This window comes from Anolis carolinensis, chromosome 3 (assembly GCF_035594765.1).
Source record: "Anolis carolinensis isolate JA03-04 chromosome 3, rAnoCar3.1.pri, whole genome shotgun sequence".
Lineage (NCBI taxonomy): Eukaryota > Metazoa > Chordata > Lepidosauria > Squamata > Dactyloidae > Anolis > Anolis carolinensis.
Window position 1 is genome coordinate 287,238,772 of NC_085843.1, and position 9,136 is coordinate 287,247,907.

At 46.1% G+C, this 9,136-nt stretch overlaps 1 protein-coding gene across 2 annotated transcripts in view; it reads left to right on the top strand.

The window, feature by feature from the left end:
• Positions 1–7,475, top strand: part of fgf12 (fibroblast growth factor 12) — a 410,001-nt gene extending 402,526 nt beyond the window's left edge. For both annotated transcript variants that reach the window (XM_062976944.1, XM_062976943.1), the window contains one exon: positions 6,748–7,475. In XM_062976944.1, the coding sequence (XP_062833014.1) occupies positions 6,748–6,866 (119 nt within the window). In that variant the 3' untranslated portion in view covers positions 6,867–7,475. The remainder of the gene's footprint in view (positions 1–6,747) is intronic.
• The last annotated feature ends 1,661 nt before the right edge of the window (positions 7,476–9,136 follow it).

Sequence of the window (9,136 nt, forward strand, 5' to 3'; positions counted from 1 at the left end):
ATGAATAGTCTCAGTGCAGCAAGTATGAATGCTGCTGTTAGTTACCTTGATTAGCATTTAATGGTCTTCCATCATCCAAGCCTGGCTGCTTCCTGCCTGAGGGAATCCTTTATTGGGAGGTGTTAGCTGGGCCTGGTTGTTGCCTGCCTGGAATTCCCCTGTGTTCTGAGTGTTGTTGTTTATTTAGTGTCCTGATTTTAGAGATTATATTGTTGTGTATTCTTATTAGACCACAGTAATTATTAGATATTATATTTTTAATCTTATATGATCTGCCTAGAACAGGATTATATGAGGCCCCTTCTACACAACGGTGTAAAGTCTACACTGAAATTGTTTTGTTTTTGTTTTTTTGGTTTTTTTTGCTGTGGCCTAGAAGGTAGCCTGGCTTTGAAGCTGCAAGGCTGTTCAATGTTAATTAAGCTGGGCCACAAAGGGGTTGATATATCTGTGGAATAACGTCCAGTGTGGTAGAAAAAACTCTTGTCCGCATGAGGCAGGTGTGGATGTTGGCATGGATCTCCTTGATTAGCATTGAATTGCCTTGCAGGTTCAAGGTCCGGCTGGTTGCTACCTGGAAGAATCCTTTATTGGGAGGTGTTTGATTTTTGTGGGTTTTGGTGGGTTTTTTTGGGCTGGATTTGTTTCCAGATGTTTGGTTTTGAGGTAGGAACCTAATGGCATGGCCGCTGGGTTCCTTTGCTAAGTTTCGAGGTTCTGGGATGTGTGGTTTTGCTGTTTAGCTCACGATTCAGGGCGGATTACAGAACATACATATGTGGCAAACATTCAGTGTCGTTTATACAAGACAGACAATTGTACATAGATAGAAGTATATATAGTGTTTGCGCCTATTGACATATGGTGACCCTATGGATTTCAAAGGGTTTTTCTAGGCAAGGAATCCTCGGTTTTGGCAGATCCTTCCACTGAAACATAGGAGCCCCGGTGGCGAAGTGTGTTAAAGCGCTGAGCTGCTGAACTTACAGACCAAAAGGTCCCAGGTTCAAATCCCAGGAGTGGCTTGAGCGCCCGCTGCTAGCTCCAGCTCCTGCCAACCTAGCAGTTTGAAGACATGCAAATGTGAGTAGATCAATAGGTACCGCTCCGGCAGGAAGGTAACGGCGCTCCATGCAGTCATGCCAGCCACATGACCTTGGAGGTGTCTGCGGACAATGCCAGCTCTTCGGCTGAGAAATGGAGATGAGCACCAACCCCAGAGAGCAGGGTGAGCTCCCACTGTTAGCCCCAGCTCCTGCCAGCCTAGCAGTTCGAAGACAAGCAAATGTGAGTAGATCAATAGGTACCGCTCCGGCAGGAAGGTAACGGCGCTCCATGCAGTCATGCCAGCCACATGACCTTGGAGGTGTCTGCGGACAATGCCGGCTCTTCGGCTGAGAAATGGAGATGAGCACCAACCCCAGGGAGCAGGGTGAGCTCCCGCTGTTAGCCCCAGCTCCTGCCAACCTAGCAGTTCAAAAACATGCAAATGAGAGTAGATCAATAGGGACCGCTCCGTCGGGAAGGTAATGGCGCTCCATGCAGTCATGCCATTGGCCACATGACCTTGGAAGTGTCTGCGGACAATGCCAGCTCTTCGGCTTAGAAATGGAGATGAGCACCAACCCCCAGAGTCAGACACGACTGGACTTAACATCAGGAGAAACCTTCACCTTTACCTTCCACTGAAACAGCCTACAATCCCTGGTGTGCAAGGCCCTGCTTCACTTCCAAGATCACACTTCCAGGATCTCATGCGTTTTGGGTTCTTCTGCCCAGATAGCGAGTCTTAGTTGCACGCATACCTTCATGAAGGCTGCCAACTTCAGAGTGACCCCATGGATTTCAAAGCAAGAAGGGATCCTCGGAGGTGCTCCTCTGAGATATGATATAGGCACAAAACCAGCCCAGGCTCCCCAAAAAGGATCAGACTCTTGCCTTCTTCCTTCTGCCTTGAAGCCGACCTCAAGGCAACCCGAGGGCGGTGCTGTGCTTTGGCTTCTTAGGCTGCCCGGCTTCTGAGTCCACATCAAAGGCCTCCGTGATGCAAATCCCTTGAGGCATCTCCAGACTCCTAGGCAGCCGGCTGCTTGGCTGTTTGGTCTCGATAAGGAGCCAAAGCCGGGCTGAAGACTGGCCCGCTGCCCTTTTAAGAGCTTGCGGAGTTAATGCCGGGCGGGAAGAGGACCCGGAGCTGGAAGATCCACCTTTGTTTGCTCGGCATCGAAGGCCTGGAGTCCAAATATCGCACCAAGGGAGGGTGGGGTGGAATGGACTTGCCTTATCTGTTAGAGTCCAGAACCTTGTCTTTAGCAGCCGGGCTTCAAAGGAGAGGATGGAAACTCTGCAGCTGGAGAGGGAGAAGAAAGAGTTAGAAGGGATCCGCAAAGGCCATCCAGTCCAACCCATTGTTCTTTGTGACTTGTGGACAAAACTGGACTAAGGGTTGTTCCAGGTGAGGTCTGCCTGGACTATAACTTCCCTAGATCTGGGTATTAGAAGGGATCCGCAAAGGCCATCCAGTCCAGCCCATTATCCTGTGTGACTTATGGACAAAACTGGACTAAGGGTTGTTCCAGGTGAGGTCTGCCTAGAAGAGACTATCAGAGCGGCTTCGCTAGGCACACGCAGCAGAAGTCACTGACGAAGAAGCTCTGGATAAATAACGACATTGCAGTCTTCAGTTTTCAATCAAAAGTTTACTTACGAACGGAAATCCACAAGACAATACACAGCTCTCACGCAGGCACACACGGGAAGGGACAGAGATAGGAAGTACAGAGCTATTTATCTCATCCTCTGCTGTCTGATGCAATCCAAGTTTAACTCTTTACACATTGGTATAGTAAGCAGCACACAGTGTATGAAAACTGGACTAAGGGTTGTTCCAGGTGAGGTCTGCCTGGACTATAACTTCCCTAGATCTGGGTACTAGGAGTTAGAAGGGATCCCCAAAGGCCATCCAGTCCAACCCATTGTTCTTTGTGACTTGTGGACAAAACTGGACTAAGGGTTGTTCCAGTTGAGGTCTGTCTGGACTATAACTTCCCTAGATCTGGGTACTAGGAGTTAGAAGGGATCCCCAAAGGCCATCCAGTCCAACCCATTGTTCTTTGTGACTTGTGGACAAAACTGGACTAAGGGTTGTTCCAGTTGAGGTCTGCCTGGATTATAACTTCCCTAGATCTGGGTACTAGGAGTTAGAAGGGATCCCCCAAAGGCCATCCAGTCCAACCCATTGTTCTTTGTGACTTGTGGACATAACTGGACTAAGGGTTGTTCCAGGTGAGGTCTGCCTGGACTATAACTTCCCTAGATCTGGGTACTAGGAGTTAGAAGGGATCCGCAAAGGCCATCTAGTCCAACCCATTATCCTTTGTGACTTGTGGACACAACTGGACTAAGGGTTGTTCCAGTTGAGGTCTGCCTGGATTATAACTTCCCTAGATCTGGGTCCTAGGAGTTAGAAGGGATCCGCAAAGGCCATCCAGTCCAGCCCATTATCCTTTGTGACTTGTGGACAAAACTGAACTAAGGGCTGTTCCAGGTGAGGTCTGCCTAGAATAGACTAGGACTATAACTTCCCTAGATCTGGGTACTAGATTCCTCTGGATGCAGCCTAGAATTGAATTGTCTTTCTTAGCAGCTTCATCACACTGTGGACTTGCATTCAGTTTGTGGTCTGCCAAGACCACTCGGGCTGTTGCGCAGGCTGGAGAGCAGCTGCAATGAATCACTGCAATGAATCACTCTGACCAGGAGGTCATGAGTTCGAGACCCGCTATGCTTGTCTGTCTTTGTTCTATGTTAAAAGGCATTGAATGTTTGCCTATATGTGTAATGTGATCCGCCCTGAGTCCCCTTCGGGGTGAGAAGGGCGGAATATAAATGCTGTAAATAAAATAAATAAATAAAATAAGACTCCTAGATCCTGAATTGCTGTGAGTTTTCTGGACTGTAGGGCAATGTTCCAGAAGCATTCTTTCCTGATGTTTCGTCTGCATCTATGGCAGGCATCCTCAAATGTTGTGATGCCTGCTGGAAACTACACAAGTGGGGTTTATATATCTGTGGGATGTGCATAGGTGGAAGGGTGGGAGAACGAAGTCTTGTCAGTTGGAGGCAAGTGTGAATGTTGCGATGTGGGCATGGTAATATCTTTTCTTTTCGATGCTCTCAGCAGGCAAAGACTCAAGTAGAATTCTTTAAAATAACATGATTTATTTTACTCACAACTTCATGTACTTAAAGATACAGGTACATTTCTTGTCAGGTTAAGCTTTGTATCTTTAACTTATAGTCTTTAACGGCCTCTTTAAAGCCATAACACTCTGTATAGTTCACTTTTATAACAGTTTACTTCCAAGGAACTCAAGCCTCAACTGACTTCTAACTTCTAACATTGGCTTCTGTACACAAACAGACTCAAGCCTCAACTGTCATCCTTTTTAAGCATTCTAAAGAGCCACATGGTCTGCAGCCCCTCCCACTGCTTCAAGAACATAGAGCTAAGAAAACTGCAAACCAAATAATAATAATAATAATAATAATAATAATAATAATAATAATAATAATAATAATATAACTTTATTTTATACCCCGCCTCTATCTCCCCAAAGGGGACTCAGGGCGGCTTACATGGGGCCAAGCCCGAATAAAAAGAATAGCAATATAAAACACAACAATAGACAAGAGACATGCACAATTATAAAAATTTAAACATTAGCCAATAAAAACAAATGACAAGAACTAATAAAACCATGGATTAAAATGGAGAGGTTGTAAAAGTAGACTAGGTAAGGTGCACCATATAAATATTGTAAACACCAATAGAAAACATACACTTCGGGGAATAAATGATACACATTACAAACACACAAAACGTTGGATAGAGGATGATTGTGAAGGCTGCTATCTCCAACAGGCATTAGACTCAAATTAAAACAGGTATTTCCCCCATTGTAATTCATTGTTGTTCCTTTTGGCCTGGCTCTCTGTAGCGGATTGATGATGATAAATGGAAGCTCTTACATGTGCCTGCAATCCAGAGTCGCCCACAGAACAATAACATGCCACTCCGGTTTGCAGAATAAAAATACAGGAACTTTACTGAGTCCAAGAGATTTAAAAAAAAACAGTAGTACAGTGTTCTGTCACTTATCGCAGGGGTTACGTTCCAGAACCACCCGTTGTTGTATCTCTGGGCTGGTTCACCTTGCTCTTACACACATACCACCACAGCAAGCTTGGTTTAAATAGTTTATTGATAAAAGTTAGCAAAGTCTGGATAAAAAGCAGTAAAGAAGGCAATAATCCACAGGTAAAGTCAGTCAGTTGAAAGCAATAATCCAAATGCAAGGCAGTCAGTAGAAGGCAATAATCCAATGCAAAGGCAGTCTGGAGAATATAGTTCAAAATCTCTAATAAACAGATCAATCCAGAAAACAAGGCAGCATAAGCTTTAAAACACCATCCAAAATACAAGATCCAGGCATGAACAAAAGCAAGAATACTTTTCCAAGAGCATAGAGAAGACAGGAACTCTGCTTCCAAAACCAACGTTGCTTTGTCTGAAATCTTTCCCTGTTTCTCTCTTATTTAACCATGCTTACAGACCAAGAAAGCATTTCTCTGTCCTTGGGTTCCCACACGTTTACCAGCTATTCTAAGAGAACATCTGGGCTGATGAACTTTTAACCTTAACCTTGTATCCCTATCTAAGGAAGACTCCTCTGACTCGCTGCCAGAGACACCTGGGACTTGTTGATGTTCTGAACTCTATTGATATTCTGAATCCTGTGAAAGGTTACCCTTATCACTGGCTTCTGCCTCACTGCTAGTCTGTTTATCACAGGCTTGTTTCCCTGCAAGTCTGCGGCCTCTCTAACAATTCAGAGCCTTCAACATTTCCCTCATCAACATTTCCATGCTCAGCCTGCATAGACCCAAATCCCCCTTCATCATCAGACTGAATTAAAACATCCGCAATAAGTGAAATTCTGCAAAGTAGGGGCACTATATTTATTTCAATATTTACACACTATATTAGTAGTTAGGTGGCCTTTCTCCCCTTTGCAACCCTTCTTCCTGCGCTTCTTCCTCTCCGGTGCCTGCCAGTTTCCCTTTTGTGCATGCGCCCTCCCTTTTGTCGGCATCCAGAGTGGCCCGGCTGGACACCGACCTCATGTGCAAAAGGGAAACTGGCACCTTCTGCGCATGCGTGCCTCTCAGAAAAAAACCACGAAGCAGTGAGGGAGCAAAAAACGAACCGCAAAGTAGGAAGGGAACACTGTATTATAATAGTCACTCTGATCACTTATATAAGTCCACAGTCATAAATATTCCTTTCTCAGTCCACAAATCTGCTTCAGAGAAGAATACAGTCCTGGCTCTTCTCCCTCTTTTCTCAGAAGCAAACAGACCTCAAAATAGCAAGGCCTCTCTGAGTACACTGCTCTCTTCACCAGCAGCATTCAGTCAGCACTGAAAACTTGTCCAAACTGGTCCTGCAGCAGCAGAACAGAAACAGTATCAAATCAATCCCCAGAACTTTGCAAGCTCAACCAATCGGCTTCATGAACTTCATTTTCCAGTTAACACACGCACAGCACAGTTCCTTTACAAACCATGACACTTTCTTATCTGCGAAGGTCATTTTGCTTCGGTGTTTCTTGATAGACAGATATGTGAAACACCCGGGCGTAACAGCGTCTCCCCTTTTGTTTTCCGCTTCTCTCTCCTCTCCAGTGTGCATGTACAGAGAGCCTTCCCTGCATGAAATCGGAGAGAAACAAGGCCGCTCCAGGAAAAGCTCGGGGACGCCCACCATGAACGGAGGCAAAGTGGTCAACCAGGACTCCACATAGCCGGGGGAGCCCCCGCCAACATGGCCGCCGCCGCCTCGCTGACCCCCGCATCCAACCTTTGACCGACCGACCGACCGACCGACCGTCCACCCGCTCACGGAGATGCCAGCTGCGCCCCACGGAGCAGGCAGGGGCTCCCAGGGAGCGGCTGTGGGTTCGGGACCCGGCCGCCCTTCCTTCCTTCCTTCCTTCCTTCCTTCCTTCCTTCCTTCCTTCCTTCCTTCCTCTTTTCCTTCTTTTTTTCTTTCCTTCCTTCCTTCTTTCTTTCCGTCCGTCCATCCCTCGGCCTGTGCTTGGAACGGGGAGGCCTTGCCTGGTTCGGCACCTTTGGCGACACGACACACCAACACCGAAACCCACACGACCACGACGACGCCCGGCGACGAGGGGCAGAAACGGCGAAAACAATGCGCATAGATCTATTTTCAATCAGGACTCCATTAACATTAAATATAAATATAAATATATATAATATATATATATTACAGAAATATATATATCACAAAACAGCAAAGCTGTTTGCTCTGTGATCAAAGATCGGGAGGGGGGGAGGAGGAATTGTTCATCTCTGCATAAGAAATAACAACAATTAAAAAATTATAATAATTACGATGAATTAATTATTATTATCTAACAGTAATAAATTACATAATAAAGGTGTTATCTTTGAGAGAAAAAATAAAAAAAAACACATTTGCTTTTGGAGAATCCAACTTTGGTTTGTATTGTGAGAAAAGGGAGCCAATGTTGGAGAGAAAGGAATAAGGAGGAAGACAACGTGGTTCAATAACTTGGCGGTGGTTTTGGGGGGAGTTTACCCCCGATTTGGGTTTTAATCCGAACTTCTTAAAGGGGTCATCAATAGCACTGAACATCTTTGGGGGAGGCGGGTCTTTTGAGGTTCGCACTAAAACCCAAAACGAGTTCCTGACCAATGGCTATGGCTCCCTTTTCCGAATCATCGACATCAATTCCAAGGATGAGATTTCAAACTCGGTGAGTAGAGTCATAGAGTCATAGAGTCATAGAATAGTAGAGTTGGAAGAGACCTCATGGGCCAACCAGTCCAACCCCCCGTTAAGAAGCAGGAAATCGCATTCAAAGCACCCCCGACAGATGGCCATCCAGCCTCTGCTTAAAAGCCTCCAAGGAAGGAGCCTCCACCACAGTCCGGGGCAGAGAGTTCCACTGGTGAACAGCCCTCACAGTGAGGAAGTTCTTCCTGATGTTCAGGTGGAATCTCCTTCCTTTCCTGTCGTTTGAAGCCCTTGTTCCCTTGCGTCCTAGTCTGCAGGGCAGCAGAAAACAAGCCTGCTCCCTCCTCCCTAGGACTTCCCTTCACATATTTGTACATGGCTCTCATGTCTCCTCTCAGCCTTCTCTTCTGCAGGCTAAACATGCCCAGCTCTTTAAGCCACTCCTCATAGGGCTTGTTCTCCAGACCCTTAATCATTTTAGTCGCCCTCCTCTGGACGCTTTCCAGCTTGTCAACATCTCCCTTCAACTGTGGTGCCCAGAATGGGACACAGTGTGATTCCAGGTGTGGTCTGACCAAGGCAGAATAGAAAGAGGGGGAGCAGGACTTCCCTGGATCTAGACGCTATTCCCCTATTGATGCAGGACAGAATCCCATTGGCTTTTTTAGCAGCCGCATCACATTGTTGGCTCATGTTTAACTTGTTGTCCACGAGGACTCCAAGATCTGTCAAGCCAGGCATCGTCCCCCATTCTGTATCTTTGATTTCCATTTTTTCTGCCGAAGTGAAGTCTCTTGCATTTGTCCCTGTTGAACTTCATTTTGTTAGTTTCGGCCCATCTCTCTAGTCTGTCAAGATCGTTTTGAATTCTGCTCCTGTCTTCTGGAGTGTTGGCTATCCCTCCCAGTTTGGTGTCGTCTGCAAACTTGATGATCGTGCCTTCTAACCCTTCGTCCAAGTCGTTAATAAAGATGTTGAACAGAACCGGGCCCAGGACGGAGCCCTGCTTATGGCACTCCACTTGTCACTTCTTTCCAAGATGAAGACGACGCTCGCTTAGCCAATTACAGATCCACCTAACCAGATCTCCATATCCACAAATTGTGCATCCACGAGTTCCACCATCTGCAGCCTGATAATATGGAGAAATACTCCAAAAAGCAAACCTTGATTTTGCCATATTGTATCAGGGATACCGTTCTATGACACCATTGTGTATAATGAGGACTTGAGCATCAATGGAATTGGGTATCCATGGAATAAAACCCTTGCAGATATCAAATGCTGAATCTT